Here is a 26,986-nt window from a genome sequence, read left to right on the forward strand (position 1 = left end):
TGGCTTCGACACTTGGAACTATTCTTTCAACCTGCAGGCAGATGGCAAGAAGCTGACCCAACAATGCCACCGTCTCATCGGATGACGACTAGCATGTTGGAATGCTTCCGAGTTTCGGGGGATAATCCTTCAACTCTAAAATGGCAGTTCATCTCTTGTCTTGTCAGTGTTGTGTGCTCCCTGTCTGGTGCCTTATAACTGCAACCGTCTAGTCAGCCACAACAGGGATGAGGCTGTGTCCCAGATACAGGTCCCTGGCCAGACACAAGTTCATAGTCCTGAGGGGACTGTCAGGAGGAGAGTAGACCCTAAACCAGTCTTTGTGTTCTGGTCACCATGTCTTCGTTTCCAGATCAAGGATCGAGGGCTTAGGTGAGGGTTAAGGGGTACGTTTTGGAGGGTTGAGGGGCAAGGGGTTTACGGTTGACCAGTCAAGGACTGAGAGACATGGGCCGAGGGAGAGCTCACTTCAGACGTACTGCTCTTTGGGGAAGGTGTAGGGGGCCACGCCTGGCGGAGGTGAGAGCATGGGGAGGGAAGGGTATCTGAACACCTGGGAGGAGTTGGTGGGCGACGAGAAGGTGTTTTTCGAGATGTTGTTGGTCGGCGGGGAGGTCGCGGTGGGTTGCGGGAGAGGGTAAGGGTGCTCGGGGAGGAGGGAGAGGGGGGGGTTGATGGGAGGGGAGTAGGGCTCCGGGTAGTCCTCCTTGTTGCAGGCCAGTCTGTAGCTCACGTAGTCGGCTGTGTTTGGGAGCTCTTCATAGAGCTTTCCGGAACGCTGAGGAGAGGCCAAAGATATGAGATGATTGACAACACCACAGACCAGGTACCAAACGACAACAGGCCTGTCAAAGCAGCTGACTACAAACGGCGCATGGAACTGGCTGACACACACAAACACCCTTTACCTGGCCATCATCATCCGGCTTCCTCTTGGCGGACGAAGGGGCCATTTTAAGAGAGGGAGAAGAGTTTGTCCTGGTTTCACAGAGAAAGCGCAAGAGGAGCGGAGCGTGAGGGTAGCAGTGAACCATTTGAAAATCGATACATCGACATAGTGACAAGTGTTTGAGAAAGGTTGTGGCCAAAGGCCTCGGTAAAAATAGAAAAGGGAGAGTAGAAGAGCGGGAAACTGCTCCAGAGCAAGAAGGGGAAAGAGAGAAAGAGGCGAGGGGTGACAGAAGACTGCGCTGTACATACGAGTCACTTTCCGCCGCTCCGCCGCACTGTTTCCTCATGTTCAGCACCATCACGGTGATGGCGATGCCTAGTGTCACCCCGCCAGCTAGCAGCAAGCCCACGACGCTGATGACATCACCGGGGGCAACCATAGGCAGTGGCTTTTCTGAGAGAATTTGAAAAAAACAAAAACAAAGAACTTCTTAGAATAGATAACAACCCAGACAGTCTGTCAGTGACGCATTCTTCTCCACTCTCATGACTAAATTGCAAAAATGGCCGTGTAAAAAAAGGAAAGATATCTCTATATGGACAAGAGAAAGACGAGAGGAGGCTGTTAAAGCCTATAGAAATGAATAAAAAGACTCATCTAGCTGTAGCCACGATCCTAGGTGACCTAGAAGGACAATACCTGCTATGTTGATCTCAATAGAGGCGGATCGCGTTCCGATGCTGTTGGTCGCGTCACACACGTATGTGCCAGCCAGCTCGTACGTGATTGGTCCTTTGATGATGAGGACATTGTCTTGGATTTCAATGCTGTTTGATATGGAGCCGTTCATGCTGCACAGGACAGACAATACAGGACATTAGAACACCTACGCTGCACACACACACACACACACACACACACATAAAACAACTACACACATAAAAAACACCTCCACACACACACACATAAAAACACCTTCAGACACACACACACACAAACACCGCCACACACACAAACAGGCATACTCACAGCTTCCATTGGAACAGTGACACAGCTGGGTTGGCATCAGCCACGCAGGTGAGCTCAACATTCTCTCTGTTCAAGTACCAGTTTCCATCAAACCCTTCTATGGACACCTCTGGCTCATCTGAAACGTGCAAGCGTACACACACACACACCAGACAGTCATGGGAGATGGTGATTGTGTGTGTGTGGCAATAAAATGAATCTAATTGGTGGATTCTAAAAAGAAGCATGCATGTGTGTGTATCTGCGTGTTTGTCAAAGTGTGTGTGTGTGCTTACACTGAATGTCCAGTGTCACGCTGTCTGTGTAGACCTCGTCGTTGTATGTGGTGACGCAGGTGAGGACTTCCTGATGTGTCTCTCTGCTGGGCACCAGGATGTAGTCACTCTGGACCGTGATGGTCCCGTCCCTGTTACGAATCTGTCGCGTGGTGGCCTCCCCTGGCACACGCGTGTCCCACCTGCACACACACACACACGCACACATTTTTTTTTTTAAAGAAAAAAGACATTACTGTAAATAAACAATGATGGGAGAATTCCCACTTCCTCCATCCCCCCACCCCTCTCTCTCTCTCTCTCTCTCTCTCTCTCTCTCCTCTTTCTCCTTTTTCTGGTTGATTGTTTTTAATGCCTCCCTCTCTCCCCTAATCCCTCGTTTCTCCTCTTAGTCCTCCACCGCCCTGTAAACGACACACACACGCCTCACCTGATTGTGCCAGGTGGTTTACCATTGGCTGAGAGACAGGTGGCCACCGGCATCTTCAGATTGGATGACCGTGCCACCAAGTTGGGCGTGGACAAACTCATCTGGGTCGAAGGTCGAGCTGAACCGATGAAAACAAAATAGTGAGAACCGAATAACTTAGCAACCCCCATTCTAACGAACACACACACACCAGAAAACAAAGTACTACGGAGTCGTCCATGCCTGTCTTACCGTAGACAGTCAGGTTAACGGTGTTCTCACGGTTGCCTGCGGGGAAGGTCGTGTACTCGCAGATGTAGGTGGCCTCGTCGGCGAGGCGCAGCGAGGAGAAGACGATGGTGGTGTCCTCCAGAGACGGGATGCGGCGCCGCACGCCCACGTTCTTGAAGCTGACGCGTTCCCGGAAGGGCGGGGCCACCGACACGCCCAGGGAAGGGTTGGCGATGGCCACGTTCTGCTTGCTGCCGTTCACCAGCTTCTGCCAGGTCACCTTGGAGGCGAGGAGGGAGGGTCGTTGCCATACATGACACAGGGTGTGATGGGTCTTTTGGAAACGTTGGAGCGTTTGAGGAGAACTGTGTCAGAGCAAGGGGTCCTAAGTCCGGTTTTACCTGTGAAATTTTGACGGGTGGAACACTGTTGACGAAGACACAGGGCAGCTCTACCTTGGAGCCCACGTACCCCGATCGCCCTTCCGCATCCATCTCCACAGACTGGCCATACACTCCTAGGACCGACACACACACACACACTGTCAGATACTTAGTGTTCAGAATGCATACAAAAAACACAAACAAACGTGCCGTCCCGGTCGACACACACTGTCGTACTCATGGCTGCACTTTCTTAAGCCCTCCCTTGGTTAAGCAGAGAACGCAGCTCAGCTCTGGAGTCAAATGTGTGTGACATGAAAGGTGTGAGGTGGGTGAGGGGGTGCGAGGGTTAAGACCCAAGAAGTCAGAGGGGAGTCGGAGGCTGAGGATCAAGTCTGAGAGGCAGGAGTGAGGAGTAGACACAAATAGCAGCGAGTCGGCTGACTTAGTGACCCATTTAGCAAATCAGCATCAGTCACAATCCCCCTAGCTGCTGATTGAACACTACTCACGTGCGCATGTGTGTGTGTCTGTGTGTGCGTTGGTCGGAGAGAGAGAATGGCTAACAGGGTCTGTTCCCCCCCCCCAAACACGGGTTTGTATGTTTGTGTGCACTGTGTGAGTGCATGCATGCGTGTGTGTGAGAATGAGGGCAGCCATTGTTCTGAGGTGATTGTTTTCCTCCTGTGGAGTCATTGTCTCCACGCAGTGGTTTCCACCCACTAACTGTCCTCCATGGCCTTTCCATCCACATTCCCAAATGAACATTTCCAAAATCCAATACAAATAAAACAGATGTCTATTGCTGATTTTTTTTTTTTTCATATCAAGCCTATGCGTGTAGGAATAGTGGGGCGTTAGTAGGCTTCCAAATAAAAAGCAGTCGTACGGGGAAAGCTGATTTGAACTCATTCACATGCAACGTCTGTCACGCCATTCACCGACCCTGTTATAAGTTGTTATGTGTCTGTTTGCGTGTGTTCACGCCCATGTATGTGCTTTATGGCATTTACAGTTTAGAGGACATGACAGCATTCAGGATATTATGAAATCCGACTGTGTGAGAGCACACATGTCCAGTATCGGCATGCTAAAATGCGAGCGTACGTGTGTATAGGTACACTACACGTATCGGTATACAAGGGTACAAGACCAAATCTGATCTCAATTGCACTTTCTTGTGTTTCCTATGAGTAAAGACTATGACACACAAATAGCAACGCCTGTACGTCATTAGCAGTCACTCAACCAGTGACCCAATGGATTATCAAACCGACCAGATACAAAGCAATTCATTTTTATACATGAAAGGTTGTTCTTAAAACTAGAGCAGACAGAGAAGAGGGGACCGACGGTGTGAGGAGAGAGGGAGGAAAGAGGCAGAGAGGGAGGAGGGAGACAAGAGGGATGAAAGAAGGAGTCAGAGAACGCCATGACTAAAGTTCTGGCAGATACACCAGGACTTTGGGGAACATACAACCACACACACACACATACACACACACACACATTGTGTAGCCTATATGTAAACACACAACCATAATCCCATGCGTATCACTGCACATGATCATACACACACACACACAAACACAACGCTTCCCTCTCCCACTGGCAGGCCAGCACGGCCTCTGAGCTGATTAGAGGCTTTAGGTGAAGAGATGGAGCAAACTTAGAGCAGCTACCTGTTTGATGACACGCACACACACATACACGATAAAGAGAAAAAAAGGCATGCATATGCATTATTCATGTGGCTGACAAAAAGAGGAAGTGTTTGTGAGAGTGTGTGTGTGAGGGTGTATGTGTGAGGGTGTGTGTAAGGGTGAGACTGTGTGTGTGAGGGTGTGTGTGTGTGAGTGAGTGAGTGAGTGAGTGAGTGAGTGAGTGTGTGTGTGTGTGTGTGTGTGTGTGTGTGTAAGGGTGTGGTCAGTTCCTCTGAGCTAGTCTACAGTCTGAACTAGCAGGGTCTATGCTCCTCCCATTTTTAGATGTTGTTGATGATGAGACAAAGCTGCTAAACAGTGTGCATGGGAACCCACCTCAGCAGTCCTACATACTGGAAACAACACACACACTGACACACATAGTGAGAGTCGAGGGCCTGGGAAAAAGAATTCAACAATGGATGGATGCAACAATGGATGGTCTCGTTCTCTTTTTCACATTGGAATGTACAGTAAGAATTATGTGGTGTGGTATGGTATAGCCCACTTTATATACGGCATGGGATGTAATCCCTGATCAATCGCAGATTTGTCCGGCAAGAGATTGCACAGTTAATCTCTCTCACCCTTGCTCTCTCTTTCCCTTCTCCTTCTCCCATTCTATCGCTCTAACCCATCATCCCAAACACACAAACACACACACACACACACACATACGCACACACATAGGTCAGAGAGAGAAGAGAAAGTCATGCACCCAAAGTGCCAAAAACATCCAGACGTTGCCTTCATCCTTTCAAACATGTTTCTAAATGACTCCTGATCAGTATGTAGAATGAGGGTCCGGTTCGAATATCTATACATCTGTATAGAATTGTCTGTGAGCTAACAGTTAAAACAGGAGAGAGTTAACTAGACAGACTGTGGGATGAGGCAGGGTTTGATGAATGTGGTCATCTCCAGTGATTCCTAACAGTCTGCCATTTACAACCTGTTAATTGTCAGATATTCAGTGTCTCTCGACAACAGTAGTAGTTTGAAAAATCCTTTCAGGCTGTGCGTTAAATATGCGTCTGGGGTTATTAAAGTGGTAATATAAATGAAATGAAAACCCAATTTGAGAGACTTTCTGAAATACAATGAGAGAGAGAAGGGGACAGAGAGAGACAGACAGAGAGAGAGACAGAGAGAGAGAGAGAGAGAGAGAGAGAGAGAGAGAGAGAGAGAGAGAGAGAGATTAACTGTTAAAGCTCGGGCCTGATAAATCTTTGATCAATTGAGGGATTTCACACAAGGTTTATTCATGTGATGTATCACAGTGGCAGGGGGAGTGGCAAGGGAGTACATACACACACACACACGCATGCACACACACATGCACCCACGTACTTATTCTCTCTCAGCCAGACACACCGCCACTGATCACAGGGAATACACCATAGTAAACAGACCATGTGACCACCATTCCAAAACTCTGTGATTGTGGACAAGTGTGTGTATGTGTGTGTGTGCCCAAATACACACACTGTGCTGCTTCCTGTCATATCACTACTTTGTTAAATTGATTGTAATCTCTTACACAATTTAAAGGTGGGGTCAGTGTGTGTGTTCGTTTGAGTGTGTATGTGCGTGGAGCGTACGTGAGTGTGAGTGTGTGTATGCGTGTAATCTCCGGGCCTCTCTGAATGTAGAGTGTGTGTTTGGAAAGTTTTCAAGGGGAGCTCACAGGATTAGGATTTCTGTTGCTGTGTTTTGGGGCAGGAAAGGGGGGATAAACAGAGAGAGGGCAAGAGGGGAGGTTCAAAAAATGAAATGAAACGGAAAACAAACAGAAGGGAGAGCTGGAAAAGGGGGGATGGAAGGGTGAAAGAGATAGATAGATAGATAGATAGATAGATAGATAGATAGATAGATAGATAGATAGATAGAGACCGAAAGAGAGAGATTGAATTGTATTTATTCGGGGTAGTGCCTGTGTATTTGACCCACTGTTCCATACAAGGCCAGTGGATTACGCCAAGATCCTGTGCGTGCGTTTGTGTGTCCAGGGGTATGTCTGTCTGACTGTCCTGTATATTAGTTGTTTGTGTCTGTCTCAAGTGTTTGTGTGTGTGTGTGTGCGAGCGTGTGTGTGTGTGTGTACGTGCGAGGTTTTTTGTATGCACGCATATGTGTATGTAGTAAAGAGATATGAGCCAGTGTGAAAAACGGCTCTGACATCATTTCTATGACGACACACTCTGGGGATCTGCACTGCAGGGCTACTGAGAAGTTAGAGGTTGCTCCTGTTGTAGCAGTTATTGAGAGATCTGTTTCTAGGGTCATTGCAGCTGCCTTGACCATATGGAATGTGTCCATGGAGACCGTGTCCAACAGCTCCATGGCAACAAAAGCTGTCACACCATCAGGGTGATTTTCTAGACGTTAACTTCTAATCCACAAGCTCAGCACTTCATAAGGCATCCTTACCCACTCGGTGAAGGCGTACACACTCATACACATAAACATAGATAGATACAGATCATACGCATGCACACACATGCACTTTCACACATATTGCCAAACCGGCAGAGAGATTAATCACTGAGTGAGTAAAAAAAAAAGCTATCACACCAGATGTCCCAGCAGCTCGAACCAAATCCATAGGTTAGAACATTCTATAAATCCTCGACTGATTGCATAATCTACTGATTGCAAACCCATGTCTGTTTCCTCGTCAAGACTTTACAACCTACTACACCACCGATCTACCGCAACCTACAACACCACCTCACATCTTGTGCTTCACAGAGGAAAACGGGTGCAAAGATGTTTGACTGAGGCTTCTCTATATGGTGTGTCGCTGTTCATCGCTCAAGATCACAACTCCATTTGCTTGCTATCATAAAAAAAAAAACCCACACAAACACTCAAACACTCAAGGAAACATGTGGTTTCAGAGATGCACTACTGTCGCGTCTTGTGAACGCCAGAGCACCCACAGAAAGAGGCTTAAACGGGGAGCAAAAGGGGGAGGGGAGGACGGCAGTACCTTGGACAGCACAACAAGTTGTTATCAGGAATATCCAAAATACTCCAGAGTTCTCCATGCTAAAATCACCGTCGCCAGCTTTCCTATAAGTAGATATATTCCAGTTTTTTTGTTTGTTCCAAATATCCCTTCCGACTCCTACACACCGAGAACTGATGAACAATTGCAATGTACGTCAGTCTCGGTTGCTATGTTGTTTGAGCGAAGTCCCCATGCGCTGCTGCGTTGCGACTTAAAAAGACGGACTAAACCGATAACCTAACCAATTAAGAAGAAAGGCTAAATTAAGAAGAAAAAAGAGTTGATACAGGAAGTTGTTTAATCCACATAGTTGGTACTGAATACTACTCGATCCCTCTTCTTTGTGGCTTGTCACTGAAATGAACTCCACGCGCGTCGAAGCGGCTAGGCGGGGATAAAGAAGCTTATGAAGCATGGGCAGATTATGACCCCAGATACACACACACATTGCCAACAAATTACCGCCCCGTCTAGTGCTGTCTGCCTACTACCATGGCGTAAACCAATCTGGAAGAAAACTTCTCGGATCATAGTTATAAACAGATTTATGCGCAGTCATGGAGTGATCTCCAAACGGATCTGTTCGAACTACGCACTTTATATTGCGAGAAACTGCTGAATGGCTCGTGCCTCTCCTTTTTGCGCACTACCGAATTGTTGCTGTGTCCTGTGCCAATAGGCTGTCACCCAGATAGTGTTAAGCATATTGGCCAAATAGTGTATTATGGCCGTACTACGACCAAGAACACATCATGGTAATAACCGATTTGCGTATGTAAAACCTTATACCTACATTAAAAGGAGTTAGAAGCCTAAAAGTAGTGATGAGGTAAGTGGACATGCGTGGACAAAAAAGACAATCGAAGGTTAAGGTCTTCCTACTAACGAGGGGGTGAGTGGTACCAGGTTACATTTAGTCATTTAGCGGACGTTCTTATCCAAAGCGACTTACAGTAAGTACAGGGACATCCCCCCGAGGCAAGTAGGGTGAAGTGTCTTGCCTAAGGAGACGTCATTTACCACGGCCGGGAATCGAACCAACAACCATCTAATTACTAGTCCGACTCCCTAACCGCTCAGCCATCTGATCCCCCAGTGGTTCCCGGGTGACTGTGGGCCATGATGCCACCAGCAGCTGGTGTGCGTGTGTAGACGTCGCTGAGGCTTAAGAGACGAGGGCAAGTGAGGAATTCCCATGATATAAAGGTGGTCTGAGGTGAAGAGGACATGCAGGAGGCTCCCAGAGTTGACTGAGTAAAAGGAGGGCAGGAGAGGTTAGGTAGCTTAGAAAACCATGCTGTGAGGTATGACACCAGGTCATAGAGTGGACGAGGAGGACAGTTTAGGTTATGGGAGGCCGAAGGATTTGGAAAATGCATGGGATGTATTGCTGTAGGATGTAGTAGAAATGACTAGGGTATGGATCTGAACGTAGTTTGGCCAGAGGAGATAAAGATATAGAATACAGAAGACAGATAGTAGGAGTGGTGTAAAAACAGAACAATTGTAAGGAAAGAAAATGTATCTGAGCAGTGGTGTTGTCTACGTGATATCCAGGCAGGGAACAGCACGTGGAGCATAGAGCCTTGGTAAATCGACAGAATGCACACTACTTCATACTGGACTACACCACTGGAAATGGGGGTGTCAGACATGAGAAAACTGGGGTGAGTGGAGACTACAGTGTTTAAAACACATTCCCAGGGTTGCCTCCAGTTTCACAGTGAACCTGCAGGGGGAGCCAAAGAGAAGGACTTTCCATGAGGCGGCACACTTTCCGTTTCGGTTGTGTTTACATCCCGGCCATAGGGGGAGGGGGAAGGAGGGGATGGGGTGGGGGGGACAAGGAGAGGAGAGGAGAGGTCGTTCAAAACCCTGCTGATGACAACACTGTACTGTTCTGTACTTTACAGTGTGTGTGTGTGTGTGTGTGTCAGGCTAGGGCTCTCTGTCACAGCAGAGGAGAGAAACGAATCAGCACTCTCCAGCTCACCACCTATCCCCCACATCACTCCCCCCCCCCATCCCCTCCCTTTCTGAAACAGACAGTCTGCTCTGCAGTCCTCCACCAGCCCAGGGAAACACACCATCCTGCCACGAGTACCCGAGGAGCAGGCAGATAGAGACAGCTACAGCAACCACACCAGACCATAGGTAAGGCATCCGCTTATGTAGTCTATATTGTATCTCTGCACATCTGGCCAGTTGATACTTCATCCCCCAGAAGCCCCCTGTTTTTGGAATGAGACAGAGGATGCGCCGGAGACGCACAGAGCCGCGAAAGGCATAGAATATTCTAGCATACATCTTTACGGCACAAGAAATGTGCTCACCAGCTTCATAAAAAAAATGCATTAGATAAACTAAAATACATTCTTGCAGCGGGGTAACAGTCTAGAAATGTGTTCTACAACAATGCTGAGCTTCATAGGACTAGCTAGCAATGCTATTGGTATTCCAGGTAGTATTATCTAATGTACTATCAGTATTATTAATGGCCAACAGCTTGAGGTCTGCTTAAATAACAAAAGGGGAAATGTTACTGGACTAAGATAATAGTACAAGTTTAGGAACAACTACCCCACCTAGATAGTGCTGGATAGTTTATAGAGCTGAAGAAGATAAAAGCTGTTGTTTGGTGGAAGGGGTGGTGATTGCGTAGGTAAAAAAACAGAGGCTGTTTGTTGTTTAGGTGTCCCGTAGGTTTGGCTGCCCCAGACCTTAATGTTTGATAAGGTCATTGATTCCAGAGACTCAAATGCTACTGCCTGTCTAACGATTCGTTCCCTCCCTCAATTCAATTTCATTTCGGTGTGCTTTGTTGTAGTAAATATTCCACTTCTTAGCAGTGGGACAGAAGAAACCATTATGGATACAAACTGACACAAGTTATCTCTCTCTCTCTCCCTCTCTCTCTCCCAAGTTGGATGGTGCCAGTTCCATGATGGTCCAGTCTCTGTACATGTGTGGAGTTACTTTGGGAGGTATGCGGAGTCCTTCTGCTCCTGAATATACCCTATTATCTTCTATTGACTGTCCTGGTGTAGGAACACTGGGTAACTAACTGGATGTTCTTCCTCCTTCTGGCCCCAGTGTTGCTGGTGCTGGGTCTGGCGCCTGTACACAGTGAGCTGATGACGGTGTGCGCGGAGGACGATGACGACCTGAGGGTGGACTGTCTCCTGGAGACCAAACCCAGCATGATTAACAGCTATGAGTTCTCCATGTCCTCCGGGACCAAGGAGACCCTCGTCAACACCAACGTGTCTGGCTCGATCGTGGCCACGCCCTTCCGGGACAGAAGCTACGTGGAGGAACTGGAGCCACATGGCTACCGCATGACGATGACTGGCTACGTGCCCAAATTCCCAGCCAACACCACTTTCATGTGCAAAGTGACCAAGAACGTGGCTTCTGTCTATGTGGAGAAAGGTTTGTGTATGTGTGTGTGTGCGTGTGTGTGTGTGTGGTGGTGAGGGAGCGCTACAGTGGGCTTTCTAAACTAACCGCTGCTGTGTCTTTATTTCCAGAACATTTGCTGCCTTGCTCAGCTGTCAGCGTCTTTCTGCAGAGCTGCAGGTGGATGATGTTTCCTGGGTTGTCTTTCTATCTCGCACATATCTGCAGTCTGACCTCCCACTGACACACACACACACAGACTGACACACTCACGTACGTATATGCACGCATACACACACACTCGTACACACTCGAAAACACACACCTGCCCCTTTAGAACCTTCAAAACTGCCTCATTGCAGTCACCTTCATCACATTACAGGTATTGTTCTCTCTCTCTCTCTTTCTCTCTCCCTCTCTCCCTCCCACACACACACGACAGTCATTAACCTTGCAACAGTATACAGACTTCAATTCAACCAGCTTCTATGGCAAAATGAGTGTTCAGGAATAGCACATAGATTACAATGTGTGTCATAATAATATTGTAGGAAGAAGATACATGATCAATTCCTTTTAATGAAATTAAAAATTAAAGTGCTACATCCAGGTAGTAGCTATCTGTATTTTTCTTGCTGTGTATTTTACTAATGCTTTTGCTATAGTGTGTGTGTGTGTGTGTGTGTGTGTGTGTGTGTGTGTGTGTGTGTGTGTGTGTGTGTGTGTGTGTGTGTGTGTGCGTGTGTGTGTGTGTGTGTGCAGAATTATGCCCATTAAGCATAGCTTTGCTAAGTGGTAAGTGCAGACCCACTCACAAAAATCAATAAATCTGTTACCATTTAAACAAATTGTCTATCTTGCATGTATACACAAAGTCTCAGATAAGATATTTTTCTTGACTACCCTGCAATTGTGAAAATATACGTATCCTTGTCTGGAAGCCTGGGACAAGGTTGGGTTAAGTACGCTTGGTTAATTTAGGTCGTCATAGATTTAGTGGAACATTTGGCCTGACGCTAATCGGAAAGAGTCGGAGGCGTTTACACGCCATCAGGATTTGCCTCATCGCATTGTAGTTTTTGTCCCTCAGACTTTTCCGTACTACAATTACAGAAGTCTGTATTCAAGATGGCTGCCTCCACAAGCAACAGTAAAGGAGTGTCCATCTCCAAAGCAGAATATCTGAAACGCTATTTGTCTGCCGATGGAGATGGGAAGAAGTCTAAGCAAAAGAATGTTAAAAAGAGACGAGTTAAAGTCACCGGGAGAGGGTGAGTAGGGAGTACAAAATGTAACAATAGCAGGTCCTATCGCTAGCTAACTACCGACGTTGCCTAGATAGTAGCAATAGCTAAGCTAGCTCACAAGCCGTACCAAGATGTAGTTTACTTTTAGCTACTTAGCATTGGTAACCGTATTATTGACTGGAAAAAACAAATTGGCCATTATATTCACTCTTTTGGAGTAATGTTGTCTCTGGCTATGTTAATAGTGTGTTGTTGCTGTTAATGCCGTGGTGGCGTAGGATTAGCACAATCGTGTTAAGCCCTACTGAGGTTATCTGCTCTCTGGTCCACTTGTTGCTTGAACTTCTATAGGATGAAAATAGTAGATGACGACGTAGATTGGAAGCAGCTGGTGAACAGTGAGGAGAACGAAAACGAGGAGGAGGAAGAGGAAGCTCCAGTGGTAATATTCCTCATCTCTGAAGTTGCCGCCATAGATGGAGCACTTGCGTACCCTTGCCAGTCTTGCAAATTTATGTCAACTTTCTTCTGACCTTCTAACCGTGTTTGTTCCCAGGTTGCTGAAATGATAGATGAGCGACCAGAAGATGTGAAACAACTAGAAGCCTTCCGCACAAGCACCAAATGGAGAGTGATGGGAGGTGAGACTGTGTGTGTGCGTTTATGCATAAACACATATATTTTCCTGGATGTTCTACTTTGAGTTAGTAAGTGTTCCTATCCCTGCTCAGTTGATGAAGAGGATAATGAAGAGGAGGAGGAGGAGGAAGGCCAAGACACGGGCAGTACAGACTCTCGGAATGCCCGCCATGACTCACCTGAGCCTGCGCCAGGCAGGAAGACACGGCACGATTCCCCGGACAACTCTGCACTTAAGAGAACTCGTCATGACTCACCAGACGCGTCTCAATCCAGGCACCAGATGACACAGAGTGCAGGTCAATTAGAGCAGACTACCATGTGTCGGAAACCTCACCACCTCCACCTACCTGCTCCTTCTACTAGCTTCTAGATTGTGTAGTAAATGGCCGCGTTTCCCAGATTTGTTCAGAGCTTCTTAACGAATCTGGGAAACGCGGCCAATGTCTGAACTCTAAAATCGTTTTCCCAGCTACCTAGACCCATTGTAATGAACTGGATGGGAACCAGTGAAGTGGCTATGATCTGACTTTTTGTAGTTTTGCTTATACACAAGTCAAACCTTTTGAGTCTAGTTTCAAGGCTAGCATGTGTGAAGGTAGGATAGTATTGTTTACTTATGGTTTTTCTATTTTTGTAGACTCCCCTCCGGCAAAGAAAAATGCCAACTCATCCTCGGGTCGTTCCAGAAAGCCCTCTCCAGACTCTGACCAATCCCCACCCAGAAGACGGGCTCAGCACAAGGCGGGCTCAGATTCTGACCAATCACCACCAAGGAGGAAGTCAAAATCCACAAAATGCTCAGATTCTGACCAATCCCCACCCCGGAGAAGACCCAAACATGGACAGGACTCAGACTCTGACCTCTCCCCTCCTCGCAGGCCTGACCAATCACAGGTAAAAAAAAAAAAAAAAGGAAAAGAAGAGTCTGTTTTACCTTCTGGTACTTTCTATGTTGTAACCCAAGGTGTCAAGGAGGAGGAAAACAAACTATAATCATGAGTGTGTTTTCCTTATTATTATTATTATTATCCTTATTATTATTATTTTTGAACTCCCTCAGGCTCCGAGGATGTTATCTGGAGGGGCAGCAGGCCTGGTGTCCATAGACGTTCTAAGGGAAGAACAGGAGGAGAACCGACGCAGGGAGAAAATCAACCGACCCCTAGAAGGTCTGTCGACAGATCCTCAGCCATACACTTGACCTCAGACTCATCACCTTCACACCTCGACCAATCCTACACCTCCCACAATACTGTATTTCACACAGGCTACTCGTTTTTAAGTTCAACTGTCGCCTTGTCGTTGCTGTCAACCGCGACGTGTCACCGAGCCTGCTTCCTCTCCCCCTCAGACCAGTCGCGTAACGCCCAGACCGTTTTCAGGGACAAGAGCGGCAAGCGACGAGATCTGGAGGTGGAGAGAGAAGAGCAGAAGAGGAAGGCTGCAGTGAAGGCTGAGAAGGACGAGAAATATGCCCAGTGGGGGAAAGGGTGAGAAAGAGCGATCTTGACATCCGTGTGCGTCTCTCCGTTTCGGTCTGGGTTCTCTGTATAGGCTAACGCACAGGCAGACTAAATTGCGTGTATGTGTGTGAACATCTTGCAGCCTAGTGCAGGGCCAGATGCAGAACCAGAACATTGAGGACGCGGTGCTCGAGGCCCAGAAGCCCTTTGCGCGGCACCGTGACGACGAGGACCTGGACCGCATGCTGCGGGAGCAGGAGAGGGATGGGGACCCCATGGCAGCCATGCTCCGACGCAAAAAGGAACGGGACTCCAAGCTACGAGGAGTCAAAGGTCAGACATGACACGACACCCCCTGAGAGACCTCATCTCTCTCTCTCTCTCTCTCTCTCTCTCTCTCTCTCTCTCTCTCTCTCTCTCTCTCTGTCTCTCTCTCTCTCTCTCTGTCTCTCTCTCTCTCCATTCCTCTGTATATCCAACACCCCTTTTGTTGTTTTCATCCTTATTTTTTCTCTCTCCAGAAAAACCACGCTATAAAGGGCCGCCCCCACCACCAAACCGTTTCAACATCCACCCGGGCTACCGCTGGGACGGAGTGGACAGGTAGCACCTCACGCATAGTGTGTGTGAGAGTGCGTGCGTGCGTGAGAAAAGCGTGTACGAGTGTGAGTCTGTTGCGCAGGTGTCCGTTTGTACACCTGTTGAGATGTTTCCGAGTACAGCTGTGAATGGGCAACCATTTAAGCAAGGTCGCGTACGTGTGTTTTCTCAGGTCTAACGGCTTCGAGAAGAAGCGCTACACCAGGATAGCTGATAAGATGGCGGTGCAGGAAGTGGCGTACAAGTGGAGCGTGGAAGACATGTAGAGGAGAGAGAGAACACACAACAAAGGACCTTCTCTTGATGGATGGATGGAAGTAGGATGGGGTGCATGGATGAAAACATATCTGCATGTGACGCAGTGGATCAATCGCTCCAGGCACAGACACAAACATGTACAGAATATATGGCCAGTCAGAGAACTAGGGAACACGGACGAGATGTTCAGCTGTGCCTTCTTCTGCATCGTGACAGACAGGTGGACAGACAGACAAGCGGACAGACAGGCAGACAGTCCCTCACTGTTGGTTGAACTACTGAGCCAGCAACTCTGATATTTTGTTCTTTCTATTTGTTTATTAAATGATCAGTTTTGTATCTCAGTGTAATTCAGTTATTTCATGGTGATGGTATTATATTCACGTCTACAAACTGAAAGTCAGACATAGTAGACAACAATAAATATGACTATTTTATCTATCATGCACATAGCACCACTATTTTCTTCTCGTGGGATATTGACTAGAAGGTGCAATACTGGATTGTTACTTCATTCAGGACTGTTTTTCATCGATTCCAGTGTCATGCTGTTAGTCTACTAGACTAGAGGTTTGCCGTTTGTGAAGACAAAACGGGGTCACCCAGGGTAAGTACTGTGTTGTTTTGTGGCCCTCAGCCTGGCAATGGGTTTGAAGTATCCTGTTAAAGACCACATCGGATAGGCGTCCCTCTGGACTGTCCTGAACTCTGCTCTGTGGACACACAAAGCGTTCGACCATGTTGACACCATTTCCGGAATGATTTGAAACCTGTACACAGACACACACAGAACCAATTTGTGGGTCTTAAGAATGAATGGAAATACAGACATACCTGAGGATGGGGTTGATTGCGATGTTGTCCGGGGGAGGCATGGACAGACTTCTCCTCCTCAGAGGGATGGAGGGAGGAGGGAAATCCTGCTGGTACAGAGACAGCATCTCCTCCCTCTCTCCTCCAACCCCGCCCCGCTCCACACCTCCCTCCTTCCCGTCGTCCTTCTCGAGCCTTTTCCCCTTCGTCTCCGCCCTTCCTCTCGGCCTGCGTCTCACGGCGCGCGGGGCTCCCTCTAAAGGATGGGGGTGGAAGGCCTCTCTCTGGGTGGTCAGGAAACACTGGTCGCCTGCAAGTCGACGTCATCATACTTCTGTAACGGCTGACTGTGAGCCGCACCTTACGCGGGTGCAACATAGTGTTTTCACGATGGCCAGAATAGCACTTTCAAACTGCAGATGCCAAGTTGTCTGCCGTCAGGGATTGGAGGAAAACCTCACATTTACACATAGTCATTTATCAGATGCTTTTAATCTAAAAGCGACATAGAAATATTCTGTTTTCAGTATAAGAATCAGTATCTAAAACCTTGGGGCGAATCTGGTATGGTCAGGGGGGGGGGGGGGGGGGTTGAAGTGGCCTTACAGTACCTTCCAAGGTTAGGTTACTCTGGAGAGCCCGGCCTTTGTCTGGCCGTGGCCCTGGTCGGGGGCGGAAAGCCTGTTGTGTCATCGACTCCATCTTGTCTGGCGTGTCGGGGTAGAGGAGGAGACCTGCGGAAGAGGGCAAAGAGAGAAGGGCTAAAGCAGAGGGGAAGAGCGAGCGAGCCGGTACAACAGAGAGAGCATCGTGAAGGAGAGGCTGGATCTGTTGGATGAAGATTAGGCTCTAATGTACATCTCGTCTGCATACCTGCAAGAGCAGGCAACTCCCCTCGGCAAGGGAGCGTGTGTAAGAGCCGGAGTGGTTTGGGGCGTAGACAAGCACGAGGAGGGGGGATGGTGTTTGGGCGGGTCGGGGTGCGGGATGTGTCAGGGGTCGCCTGACGATCTTTGGACATCGTCTGGACTGTGAGGAAACCTGACACCAGGCTGGTGATGAAATAGCAAACAAGGGTTAGGTTTTTAATAAGACAGGCAGGTCACAAACTGGTACACATCTGAGTAGGTTACATGTTGAGAGTAAACTGTATGTGGAGATGAGTAGAAACAACCTAGACAGTTTATATACATTAATTTGTAATAAACATCATTCGTAAGTAATAATACAAAATGAGTTTCAACCATCAATACCAATTGCATAACAAATGTAAGTAACTGATGCAGTTGAACTGCAACCAAAATAAACTTAATTCAACAGAAATGTTATGCATACTGCTCTTTGCTTACCTAAGAGTAGTAGAATTTCAAGATAATGGAATCATTTGAAAAAGTAACTATGTCCTGTACTTCGCATGCACAAGGATCCACATCTTTCTGTGTGCAGGCCCAGGCGTTGTACACAAAGCTTCTAAACTTTGATTTGTTTACTCCTGTTGTCATAGTGCTTAATTCTTTGAGAGTAAATGGCAGATTGTTATTGGTGCATGCAGGACATTGTGTAACACAGAACTGGTCGATGGATGCTATGAAAAGAAAGCAGGGATTGGTAGCACTAGTTTTAAAAGGGGTGCAGAGATTGGTGAGAAGGATTTGTGTGGGTGTTCACATGAAAGCTTCTCTGACAATCATCGGCTGTAAGTCTAAGAGCTGCAACGAATGTCAATCAAATAAGAGTCCAATTTTATTGTCAGGCAGTCATCAGTTTATTCAAAGAATATCTTGGCTTGAAGAGATAACACTACAATAAATTTGAAGCGTGTTTATTCAGATAGACGTTATTTTCACTTTTCAATTGTGTGCCTTTGAAATAATGGAACACAGCATGTATTGTAGACTTGTGAAAAATAATAATATGGTTTTAAGCCATCGAGAAGGGCACTAGGGAACAGGGAAGAGCAGGAAGCCAGTGAAGGTGCTGTCAGTGCGGAATTCCCTGGTGATGACAGCGTTGTAATCTGTGGTTCGCAGGGACACTTTGTCATCCACGTCCAGCTGTAGCACCACTGAGCCCGAGGTTAACATGAAGTTATTCGATGAATCGCACAGTTCCACCTTGGTCTCTTTCCCCTTCATTAGCTTCAGGCACACCAAGGTCTTAGCAGTCAGATGATAGGTGAAGAAGTACACGCCCTTGATAGGACACTGGAACGCCCCGTCTTTGAGCAAATCGCCTGCCAGGGTAGGGTCACGGCTGCTCAGGACAGATCGCTCAAAGGAGATGTCCGCGTTCTTGGTAGGATACGATGTGGTGGTCCTTTGGTTAGAAAAGTAGGATTTCCGGGTGGTCTTGGTGCTACCCCTCTCTCCAGTCGGACCTTGGGGTCCTGGAGGGCCGTAGGGGCCGGGCTGGCCAGGTTCCCCCTTCAGCCCTGACCTTCCTGGGGGTCCAGGCAGGCCGGGTTCCCCCTTTGGGCCGTGCATGCCCAGCCATGACTCACCTGCACAAACACACATACCCAAAAACACACACACACCGTCCAGCTCTGAGAGAAAGGTCTAGCAGGCATCAGAGCAGACATGAGGGTTCTACAGACAATTGACTAGCCATCCTTCCTCATCCAACAGTGTTACCATCATTTGATTGGGTGTCCTGCAGACTTTACCTTGGTCCCCCTTCTCCCCTTTCAAGCCATCTTTGCCATTAGCTCCATGAGCTCCCGGTATCCCAGGCACCCCTGGGTAACCCCGGTCGGAGTCACAGGTCTGCATGGCAACAGGGGTCACGAGGGAAGTCAGGACAACGCTGACCACAGCAGCAGTACACCATCTCATCCACTGGGAGGCCTGGTGTACGCACACAGACACACGCATTACAATCCAGATCCAAATGCAGGCCCTGCATGGGAGTCAGATGGCTGAGCAGTGAGGGAGCCGGGCTGGTAATCAGAAGGTTGCCGGATCAATTCCCCGCCCTGCCAACTGACGTTGTGTCCTTGCCTTGGGCAAGGCACTTCACCCTACTTGCCTCGGGGGCAATATCCCTGTACTTACTGTAAGTCGCTCTGGATAAGAGCGTCTGCTAAATGACTAAATGTAAATGCCATGTCTAACCCTGGTCTGATCAGTGTCTCATCCATATCTCTTAAAATGCAAAGAAATGTGTCGTGCGAGTGATAACATCAAGTGAAGAGCTGGATATGCAGAAGGCCTAGCGTGCAGAGAGAGCTTCACAGAGCAGCGTCTGGGAGAATATCTCACCATTAGTATGTTGTTTAACTCCTGTAGATCCCAGCAGTGTGGTTTGTCCCCTCACAGCACCGGGCGGTCTTCGATGTGGGCTACGGAGTTGTGTCTCAAAACGAGTGCCAGGCGTGTGTCTTTGTTCCTCTGGTCCAGAGTGAAGAATCAAATCGTTGGAGCCTCAGATGAACTGATGCCGTGGTTCACACAGAGATGGAGCAATGTGCCCCCTCAGGAGGAAGAGAAACTGTGTTCAATAGAGGAAGAAAGCAAAGGGGGAAAAAACGAAATTAATCAACAAATTCTAAACTTTTTTCTATGTTCATTTCGCATCTCTCAGCACTTGTACCCCGAATGAGGAAGAGCAGAGTTCTGTATCGGAATTTGTTCTGCTTAAACTGCTGAGCATAGGCAAATTCTGTTTAAAATGATTTGATGGTTATTGTCCTATTTTAAGACAACATGTAAGGAGAGTTTAATGAAAACATTTTCTGACAATATTGTATGTATCCTACAAACAAGTTTTTGTTCAAGAGATCTGTTAGTATCTTCCTTGATACGTCATTCCGAAGCTTGTCCTCTGAATAATTCCAGACAAGGTCAACTTATCTCTTCTCATCTTCAAGAAAAAAACTCGACACTCAAGGAAACAATTGTCAAATGTTTTATTGCTCTCATGACAGGGAAGAACAATCAAGGAAAACAATCTGCTGACATTACATTGGAAATAATTCGAGGATAAAGCAACGAACAACCATCGCTCAGACAATGCACTGGATCGATGTATGGATGAACGGACGGACTGATGGGTGGATGGATGGGACGACCGACCGTCACCGTGAAGATCAGTGGGCGTGAAGGAGGAACCCGGAGAAGACGCTGGTCCCCTCTATCCTGCCAGTCATGCCATTGTTGTCGTTAGTCTGCAGCCACACCTCCTGGTCCTTTACCAGGTGCACGGCCAGGCCCCCGGAGCTCACCTGCCTCACGCTGTTGGTGGACAGTTCACAGAAGGCGGCCATGGTGGTGTCGTCCACTTTGAGTTGCAGGCAAAGTCTGTCCTCGGAGGAGGCGTGGTACACAAAGTAGTAGGTCCCTGGGACCCGGCATCTGCAACACAGAGAAAGGACGATTCAGCAGGCGGTCAAGCAGGGGCAAATCTAGGTTCCCACTTTTGGGGGGGGCTAAGCCCCTAGATAAAACCCATAATTTTTCCTGTGACCCAGCAAAACTAGGGGGGTCTGGGGGCATGTTCCCAGCCCCCCCCAAAATAGGGCTAGATACGCCCATGCGGTCTAGACCGACAGGTAGGGACATGCGGACGGTCTGAATAGGGAGAGAATATCCACCTGAAGTGGCCTGTCTCCGTGTCGTAGTCGTTGTGTAAGTTGGTGATCGCGGACGTGAACTTAACGACCTTGAATTTCTCAGGCGCTGAGATCGTTCCTCTGGTCACGCTGAAGGCGGATCTATCTGAGCCTCCCCCAGGGGGTCCCACATCCCCTGGGTGTCCCAAAGGGCCTGGGGGGCCTCTCTCTCCACCCTTACCACGCTTGCCAGGGGCACCCGGAGCTCCTGGGTCCCCCTGATACCCCTTTACCGGACTCTGTACCAGTGCCCCTGCTACACCTGCAGACAGACGATATGTACAGTCTAAGGAATCTCAGACATATTGTATATTTTTTTCTGTAGATTTGAGCTGATTGTCGTGTGTTGTGCATTCAAACACTCGTGTGTTGGAAGGCATGCAGGAACAAACCTGTTTCTCCTTTCTCTCCTTGTTCTCCATCTCGACCATTCCTTCCTGGAAACCCTGGGACGCCAGGAAGTCCAGGCATTCCTACCCTAGTACAGGTCTCCGTGGAGACCAAGACAGGGAGAATCAATGAGAGAAAGGCTCCCGTGGCAACGTAGGGATGGAGCATCATAATCCCTGTGGAGACAGGTGAGAGAGGAGAGCAGAAGAGCAGGGGATGAGTGGAGAGGGGAAGAGAGGAGGAGAAACAACAGGAGAGAAAAGAGGAGGAGAAACAAATGAAGAGGAGCATCTCGAATCAAAAAAGGAGCCGACACGCTTTGGCTTCAATCAGTTGCATCACAAGTAAGGAAAGTACACATCTTAGAATTATTCAAAGGCAAACATTGGAGACGACACACAAAATACAGCACAACTGACTGAGAATAGCACGTCGGAGAAAAGGAAATATGCTTACTTATCTGTCGAAAATAGTAAGGAGAGGTTTCGACTGAGAGAACGAGCTGAGTGAGACTACAAATGTCTCATGTGTCAACGAAGGAACGCAGAGAGACAAAAAAACAGAAGCTCCTAAAAACAAGTTCATCAGCAACTTTCACATCTCTCGTGGTCCACGGTCACGGTTAAAACATATCTTTCTGTGGTCATCCACAGGCACCCCACATCTATCTCTCATGTATTGTAACTTGACAGGAACACTGGAGCTATAAGTAGTATAAGTAAAAAAAATATCTCCCTGACCCTTTCCCTAAGTCCTCATCCTTGTTTTTTTCCCTCAACCAGCACTGTTATTGACAGCTTTTTAAGTATGAACTGTGTTTACTTGTATAGTCATCTTGTTCCCCCTCTCTTATTCATCCTTCTACTATCCATATTTACACTAGAGTACACCATACATTGTCAATTTATATATTTACTTCAGTATTTTGCTGTTTACGTTTACATTGTACATTTAGTAATTTAGCAGACGGTCTTATCCCGAGCGATTTACAGTAAGTACAGGGACATTCCCCCGAGGCAAGTAGGGTAAAGTGCCTTAGGACACAACGTAAAATGCACGTCCAGGAATCAAACCATCAACCTTCTGATTAATAGCCCGCTTCCCTAACCGCTCAGCCTGAGCCCCCTGTTACCTATCCTACTCTAACACGACATTTCTCCCTGGGATTAAAATTCTACTAACTGTCCTTTAGTTTCCCCCGAGACTGTGACATGCCATTATGACCACTTATGCATTTCTGGGTATTTACTGTGTCAAGTGTAGGAAATAAAAAAGACAGTTCTCTCACAAGTGGTGATGGAAATGGAACCTGTTGTTTAATAAATGTTCATTTGAGGAACTGAGAATGACAGTGTACATGTACGGCTGAAAGTGCACATTTGATGCCTTTATATAAAGCACTGTTACCATGACACATCATATTTTATATAAAGGTTCATTGAGTATATCAAAGCAACATGACTCAAACATGGAACTGAGGGGCCCATCAAGGTGATTAAGTGTCAGAGAAGAGCATGAAGCCATTGAATACAATCTTTTTATCAGTGGTGTCTGTGTGAATGCTGTCCGACTGTTTATCCTTGTACATCTCCAGCCACACCTTCTGATCCATCTTCAACGTGAGAACCACTCCTCCAGTCAAAACCTGCCATTGCAACAACACAGCGGCAATTCAATTTAGGGATTGTTCCAGAAACGTCTTAGGGGAACTTCTCGCACTTCCTTCAGTCCGCGAAAATTTCATGGCAATATACGGATTAGCTTTGTATAGGGGAACAAACTGGCCGGTAGCACACACATTGTGTTTCAGTGTTCTCTGGGATGTCGACGTGTTCAAGACTGACCTGTGGTTTTCCACTGCTGTAGTCGCAGAACACCAGTTTTCTCTCTGGTCTGTCGTCACTATGTAGCTTCAGACACATATCCACCTGAAAACACACACAAAACACGGCAAAAACATGATCTTGAACATTTCGCTTTCAAAACGAATGCCGGGGCCCTGATTTCAATAAAGGGGTTCACCTTGGACATGGCGTGAAACACAAAGTAGTAGACTCCAGGCTGTTTGCAGGTGAAGATGCCTGTGTTTATCTGGAAGTCAGGGGAGCTGGTAATGGCTGTCTGGAAGGTGATTTTGTCGTTGTACCGGGGAAGGCTATGGCCCGTGCGCTCCACTGAGAAGGCTGGACGGGGATTCTGGGAGGCGCCAGCTCCCCCTCCTGGGGGGCCTTTAGGTCCAGGGACACCAGGGGAGCCTTCGGGGCCCACATCTCCATTGTAACCCTTAGGGCCCATGTCCCCTGGTTGACCCGGTCTCCCCCTCGCCCCCTTGAACTTCGAGAGGGCCTCTTGATTCATCTGCTGCACTTGAGCTGTCAGAACAGGGTGACGGAGAGATAAAACAAGAGGGAGACAGGGGAAAGAAGAAAAGAGAGGCACACGTCAAATGTAAAAACAACTAAAGATTTATCCTCCCATGCGCTGTCTTGACTTGCACCAAAACACAAATGTCTTGTTGAATGTAGCATTGGCCAGGAAAAGAGCAAAGAGTTTGCCTGCTCGCAAACAACTGTAACCTCACCCGGCTCTCCTTTCTGTCCCTTGGCTCCCTGACGTCCATCCAGACCCGACAGCCCCGTGTCTCCTGGTCTCCCATCCTTAACCGTGCAGCCGTCCTGCCCTTGCCCCGACGACAGGAGCCCCGTCACACAGACCAGCACCAACAGCCCAGTATACCCTCCCATGCTCCAACCCCGAGATGCTTTCAACCTGAGTGTGAGAGAGATGGAATCACCGCTTACAAACCAGAGATTTGTGCCAGGCCTTACTTGAGCCTGAGACCAATCCTATCTGTTTCTATGCACGACTTTACTGTTAGATCCTTCATAGGATTATGAATTGAGTTTTACTCACCAGTCCTTGTCTTGCCGAAGTGTTCTGGTCGTTCCTCTTTTTGGTTAGCAATTCAGAAGGATTGACCGACTGATGGCTCTCTCTGACTCTTTCTCTTGCACACACACACACGCACACACAAACACACAGAGCCAGTAGTTTCGCTTCCTTCTATATTTTTCATGGAGAACGTAGGAACAAATAAATGCAAGACGTATAGATGTGTATAGTATTCAATTTAAGGCAGGACAAGAAGATAACGTCTTCTCTTCGATGCAGTACCTTGTATACGCAGTTAACCCCTCCACATAGACCAAGTTTAGGAGAGAATATTCTGCACCATCCCAGGTTAGACATGTTTTCATTAGTACTGTTTCGTGTGTATTGCTTCAGAATGGCCAGTTGCGCATTCATCAACATATTCACTCTGGTTCCCTCTAGTGACTAATAAGCAAAATGATGTGTTGAACTGCTGCTTGTTACAGAATGGGGGTTGTAATATAAACCATGCAGCCCTGGTAACCAGTGACAAAGTCTTGGCAAAAGTCTGGAACATCATAGGCCACATAGTCATGGTGGGTATTAACAGTGTATAGATGGCTCTCAGAAAAAGTATGTATACTCTCTGTTACTACTACAAACAGTACAAGTTTAGAATTGTTGTTGTGCACACATCAGTGTTTTGGTTCGAGTTTTGCCTTGAACTATGACCATACCATGGTCCACAATAAACTACTTGTGTTGGAACTATGCAACGCAGAATGCCTTCCCCAGGCTGGAAAATATGCACAGGCAGTCGTGTAGTACAGTCATTTTGGGCTGTAGATGTTTCTTTCCCCCTGTTTGTCAGTTTACTTATCAAAAGTATGAGGGTAGCAAATATGATATTCATGACAAATAATGAATGCTTATGCTTTTATTTTGAAGTCTTAGTTCCATCATGTCAATGAGACTTATAAACAATGAAAAAATGCCAAAACAATACTTTTTCAGACTAGCGAGCCTTTTCACATATCCATTTCAGTGGATGTGTACATGGGGCATCATTCCAGTTTTTACTAAAGTTACTCCTGGGGTAGATGGCAACACAGTCTTCTGACTCATAGTAGTCATTCGGTTCTCCATCTTCCCAATACCTAGACGGAGTTCAAAGTTACTCTCTCACAAGATCGTGTAAACAGGTAGATTTTTACAATTCTGTATCCACCTCTTACCCCTGAGTCATCTTCACTCCATTCTGCCATGTCCAGTTTCCCTCAGAATTAATATCAGAAAGTCCAATCCAGAATCCACTGAGGCGTATTGGTTTGCCGGTGTACTTTGCCAATATTAACTTACTTATCTCCTCCTGAGGTAAACACAATATCCAAACACAAGGAAACAACCTTTGGTTTGCAACCCAGACAAAATGTATGGTTTGGAAGAAATTAAAGAAATGCTAAAAATTTCCAGGTCTACCTGCTTCTGCCAGCTATCTACTACTGCCAGGTCTCCTCCTTTTGCAACACAGATGTCCCTACTTTCTTTCCATCCTTTCCGGGGAATGGTGTCCGAGAAAGGGAGATAGTAACATCTGGAGTTCAGAAGTGTCCACCCTGGCATACACTGTGCACAACTCACTTCTGTAAAAAAAAAAAAAGTTACATAAAACCTTTATAGTTGTTGCAGCATGGCTCATTGTCAATGAAATCCAAACAATTTGAGTGATTCTGAGTGAGCAAAAGTGGGCATACACACATTTCTTTTACGTAGTATTAAATGATTGTTTTGATACAAATATATGTTGCGCACCCAAGAATATATGGTTATCAAAAATAAATACAAACTCACCAAGTTGAGAGATGTGAGACTTCATGTTTGTTTGCTCCTCCTGAAGGGCTTGGATCCTGTTCTCAAAGTCCCTCATCTGTTGTTCCTCATACTCTTGCATCACTGAAACTTCACTCTGCGTTTGAAGTGCCATTGCTAGGGAAAGTTGTGCCTCGTCCTTGGCTTGCATGTTGCTACGGATTTGATCCAGCTCACTACTTACTTGTGTCAATTGGTGTTTAAGTGAGAGTTCTTTATTTCTGATGTTGTGATCTGTCGGCAATAAAGACACAACTCAAGTCACCGGCTTGAGGACACAACGTGTTCATTTGAGTGGATCAGAAATTGAATCATTTTAACATCACGTGACCAGCCCCATCATCTCAGAATGATCAGTGGACTTACAGTGGACTCCAAGAGCAATATCAGCTGCCAGAAGGAAAAAACTAAGTAGTCCCAGACATCCTGCAACCAGCCTATAACGATGTGTACTCTGCTCAGCTGCCACTGCGAACAAAGACGCTGAGCATATGTCCAAGTACTATCAACATGAGCTTCTTCCATCTGTTAAATGTAAAAAGCAACTGCACAGACACTGCAAAATACACAGACAGGAAGTCTCCCTACACAGTACCTGGTACTTGGTCTTCAAAGAGAGGATTTCCGTCTGACCTTAAATCATCTTGACAAATTAGGTTTTTGTATGTAGTTGTCAAACTGTTTTCGGACAACGTCCCCAAATGCGCCATTCTTTTGCGTCTGCGTCCCTTTGTTGGTCTCAACTCTCGAGCATTTACTTTGCTGATCCTGATTAGGTGGGAGACTATTTGTCCAGTCATTGCACAATGTAAACAGTACATTGCAGTTTTTCTAGTAATGGGACTGCAATGGTTTTATCTGTGTTCTGTTACTACTCACGAAGGCTAGCA

At 47.1% G+C, this 26,986-nt stretch overlaps 8 protein-coding genes across 11 annotated transcripts; 2 read left to right on the top strand and 6 right to left on the bottom strand.

Moving 5' to 3' along the window:
* Positions 1–469: 469 nt before the first annotated feature.
* Positions 470–7,972, bottom strand: nectin1a (nectin cell adhesion molecule 1a). 2 transcript variants are annotated; one of them, XM_084698477.1, is made up of 10 exons: positions 7,915–7,972; positions 3,238–3,350; positions 2,858–3,116; positions 2,627–2,744; positions 2,197–2,378; positions 1,922–2,039; positions 1,592–1,743; positions 1,170–1,345; positions 909–932; positions 470–778 (listed from the first exon to the last, which is right to left on the bottom strand). In XM_084698477.1, exons 1-10 carry the CDS (start codon positions 7,970–7,972, stop codon positions 470–472), a joined length of 1,509 nt encoding a protein of 502 aa, XP_084554603.1. The 2 variants fall into 2 exon arrangements, with proteins under 2 accessions (XP_084554603.1, XP_084554601.1); XM_084698475.1 differs by having other exon boundaries at positions 909–978; positions 1,201–1,345; positions 3,238–3,353.
* A 2,001-nt stretch (positions 7,973–9,973) lies between these two features.
* Positions 9,974–11,936, top strand: LOC146288352 (uncharacterized). The gene is made up of 4 exons (XM_084698605.1): positions 9,974–10,089; positions 10,859–10,919; positions 11,029–11,367; positions 11,466–11,936. Exons 2-4 carry the CDS (start codon positions 10,877–10,879, stop codon positions 11,576–11,578), a joined length of 495 nt encoding a protein of 164 aa, XP_084554731.1. The 5' UTR covers positions 9,974–10,089; positions 10,859–10,876; the 3' UTR covers positions 11,579–11,936.
* Positions 11,937–12,438: 502 nt separating this feature from the next.
* On the top strand, positions 12,439–15,883 carry bud13 (BUD13 homolog). The gene is made up of 10 exons (XM_084698942.1): positions 12,439–12,605; positions 12,933–13,023; positions 13,138–13,222; positions 13,313–13,519; positions 13,861–14,117; positions 14,284–14,392; positions 14,575–14,713; positions 14,829–15,019; positions 15,208–15,289; positions 15,459–15,883. The coding sequence occupies exons 1-10, from the start codon at positions 12,463–12,465 to the stop codon at positions 15,550–15,552; spliced, it is 1,398 nt and encodes a 465-aa protein (XP_084555068.1). The 5' UTR covers positions 12,439–12,462; the 3' UTR covers positions 15,553–15,883.
* Positions 15,884–16,016: 133 nt separating this feature from the next.
* Positions 16,017–17,295, bottom strand: LOC146288354 (uncharacterized). The gene is made up of 4 exons (XM_084698943.1): positions 17,231–17,295; positions 16,969–17,118; positions 16,379–16,667; positions 16,017–16,257 (listed from the first exon to the last, which is right to left on the bottom strand). Exons 2-4 carry the CDS (start codon positions 17,057–17,059, stop codon positions 16,143–16,145), a joined length of 495 nt encoding a protein of 164 aa, XP_084555069.1. The 5' UTR covers positions 17,060–17,118; positions 17,231–17,295; the 3' UTR covers positions 16,017–16,142.
* Positions 17,296–18,163: 868 nt separating this feature from the next.
* Positions 18,164–19,837, bottom strand: c1qb (complement component 1, q subcomponent, B chain). The gene is made up of 3 exons (XM_084698431.1): positions 19,618–19,837; positions 19,023–19,203; positions 18,164–18,857 (listed from the first exon to the last, which is right to left on the bottom strand). Exons 1-3 carry the CDS (start codon positions 19,618–19,620, stop codon positions 18,298–18,300), a joined length of 744 nt encoding a protein of 247 aa, XP_084554557.1. The 5' UTR covers positions 19,621–19,837; the 3' UTR covers positions 18,164–18,297.
* Positions 19,838–20,247: 410 nt separating this feature from the next.
* Positions 20,248–21,889, bottom strand: LOC146288356 (complement C1q subcomponent subunit C-like). The gene is made up of 4 exons (XM_084698825.1): positions 21,813–21,889; positions 21,359–21,532; positions 20,949–21,228; positions 20,248–20,709 (listed from the first exon to the last, which is right to left on the bottom strand). The coding sequence occupies exons 2-4, from the start codon at positions 21,525–21,527 to the stop codon at positions 20,445–20,447; spliced, it is 714 nt and encodes a 237-aa protein (XP_084554951.1). The 5' UTR covers positions 21,528–21,532; positions 21,813–21,889; the 3' UTR covers positions 20,248–20,444.
* Positions 21,890–22,650: 761 nt separating this feature from the next.
* Positions 22,651–24,376, bottom strand: LOC146288357 (complement C1q subcomponent subunit A-like). Of its 2 annotated transcripts, XM_084698823.1 has the most exons (5): positions 24,270–24,376; positions 23,938–24,125; positions 23,379–23,728; positions 23,201–23,284; positions 22,651–23,001 (listed from the first exon to the last, which is right to left on the bottom strand). In XM_084698823.1, the coding sequence occupies exons 2-5, from the start codon at positions 24,098–24,100 to the stop codon at positions 22,852–22,854; spliced, it is 747 nt and encodes a 248-aa protein (XP_084554949.1). In that variant the 5' UTR covers positions 24,101–24,125; positions 24,270–24,376; the 3' UTR covers positions 22,651–22,851. The 2 variants fall into 2 exon arrangements, with proteins under 2 accessions (XP_084554949.1, XP_084554950.1); XM_084698824.1 differs by lacking the exon at positions 24,270–24,376 and having other exon boundaries at positions 23,938–24,233.
* Positions 24,377–25,149: 773 nt separating this feature from the next.
* On the bottom strand, positions 25,150–26,932 carry LOC146288358 (uncharacterized). 2 transcript variants are annotated; one of them, XM_084697447.1, is made up of 6 exons: positions 26,692–26,932; positions 26,463–26,564; positions 26,079–26,330; positions 25,707–25,870; positions 25,463–25,596; positions 25,150–25,384 (listed from the first exon to the last, which is right to left on the bottom strand). In XM_084697447.1, exons 1-6 carry the CDS (start codon positions 26,915–26,917, stop codon positions 25,243–25,245), a joined length of 1,020 nt encoding a protein of 339 aa, XP_084553573.1. In that variant the 5' UTR covers positions 26,918–26,932; the 3' UTR covers positions 25,150–25,242. The 2 variants fall into 2 exon arrangements, with proteins under 2 accessions (XP_084553573.1, XP_084553572.1); XM_084697446.1 differs by having other exon boundaries at positions 26,463–26,579.
* Positions 26,933–26,986: the final 54 nt, after the last annotated feature.

This window comes from Hypomesus nipponensis, chromosome 5, assembly GCF_054491055.1.
Source record: "Hypomesus nipponensis isolate SF chromosome 5, ASM5449105v1, whole genome shotgun sequence".
NCBI classification, from domain to species: Eukaryota; Metazoa; Chordata; class Actinopteri; order Osmeriformes; family Osmeridae; genus Hypomesus; species Hypomesus nipponensis.

Excerpts from the sequence above, each read along its gene's own strand:
- nectin1a (XM_084698475.1), bottom strand. The coding sequence starts at position 7,972 with ATGGAGAACTCTGGAGTATTTTGGATATTCCTGATAACAACTTGTTGT. Across the intron at positions 2,379-2,626 it reads AAACCACCTGGCACAATCAG|GTGGGACACGCGTGTGCCAG; the intron begins GTGAGGCGTGTG and ends GTGTGTGTGCAG. Across the intron at positions 1,346-1,591 it reads TATTGAGATCAACATAGCAG|AAAAGCCACTGCCTATGGTT; the intron begins GTATTGTCCTTC and ends AAATTCTCTCAG.
- LOC146288352 (XM_084698605.1), top strand. The coding sequence starts at position 10,877 with ATGATGGTCCAGTCTCTGTACATGTGTGGAGTTACTTTGGGAG. Across the intron at positions 10,920-11,028 it reads GTGTGGAGTTACTTTGGGAG|TGTTGCTGGTGCTGGGTCTG; the intron begins GTATGCGGAGTC and ends TTCTGGCCCCAG. Across the intron at positions 11,368-11,465 it reads TTCTGTCTATGTGGAGAAAG|AACATTTGCTGCCTTGCTCA; the intron begins GTTTGTGTATGT and ends CTTTATTTCCAG.
- bud13 (XM_084698942.1), top strand. The coding sequence starts at position 12,463 with ATGGCTGCCTCCACAAGCAACAGTAAAGGAGTGTCCATCTCCAAAGCA. Across the intron at positions 13,223-13,312 it reads CAAATGGAGAGTGATGGGAG|TTGATGAAGAGGATAATGAA; the intron begins GTGAGACTGTGT and ends ATCCCTGCTCAG. Across the intron at positions 14,393-14,574 it reads AATCAACCGACCCCTAGAAG|ACCAGTCGCGTAACGCCCAG; the intron begins GTCTGTCGACAG and ends TCTCCCCCTCAG.
- LOC146288354 (XM_084698943.1), bottom strand. The coding sequence starts at position 17,059 with ATGGAGTCGATGACACAACAGGCTTTCCGCCCCCGACCAGGGCCACGG. Across the intron at positions 16,668-16,968 it reads GAGTAACCTAACCTTGGAAG|GCGACCAGTGTTTCCTGACC; the intron begins GTACTGTAAGGC and ends GTCGACTTGCAG. Across the intron at positions 16,258-16,378 it reads GCAATCAACCCCATCCTCAG|AGCAGAGTTCAGGACAGTCC; the intron begins GTATGTCTGTAT and ends GTGTGTCCACAG.
- c1qb (XM_084698431.1), bottom strand. Across the intron at positions 18,858-19,022 it reads AGGGGAGAAGGGGGACCAAG|GTGAGTCATGGCTGGGCATG; the intron begins GTAAAGTCTGCA and ends GTGTTTGTGCAG.
- LOC146288356 (XM_084698825.1), bottom strand. The coding sequence starts at position 21,527 with ATGATGCTCCATCCCTACGTTGCCACGGGAGCCTTTCTCTCATTGATT. Across the intron at positions 21,229-21,358 it reads AGGAGAGAAAGGAGAAACAG|GTGTAGCAGGGGCACTGGTA; the intron begins GTTTGTTCCTGC and ends GTCTGTCTGCAG. Across the intron at positions 20,710-20,948 it reads ACGGAGACAGGCCACTTCAG|ATGCCGGGTCCCAGGGACCT; the intron begins GTGGATATTCTC and ends TCTGTGTTGCAG.
- LOC146288357 (XM_084698823.1), bottom strand. The coding sequence starts at position 24,100 with ATGGGAGGGTATACTGGGCTGTTGGTGCTGGTCTGTGTGACGGGGCTC. Across the intron at positions 23,729-23,937 it reads GGGACAGAAAGGAGAGCCGG|CTCAAGTGCAGCAGATGAAT; the intron begins GTGAGGTTACAG and ends CTGTTCTGACAG. Across the intron at positions 23,002-23,200 it reads ACAGCAGTGGAAAACCACAG|GTTTTGACTGGAGGAGTGGT; the intron begins GTCAGTCTTGAA and ends TTGCAATGGCAG.
- LOC146288358 (XM_084697446.1), bottom strand. The coding sequence starts at position 26,917 with ATGTACTGTTTACATTGTGCAATGACTGGACAAATAGTCTCCCACCTA. Across the intron at positions 26,331-26,462 it reads TATTGCTCTTGGAGTCCACT|ATCACAACATCAGAAATAAA; the intron begins GTAAGTCCACTG and ends TATTGCCGACAG. Across the intron at positions 25,385-25,462 it reads GGAGTGAAGATGACTCAGGG|GTATTGGGAAGATGGAGAAC; the intron begins GTAAGAGGTGGA and ends AACTCCGTCTAG.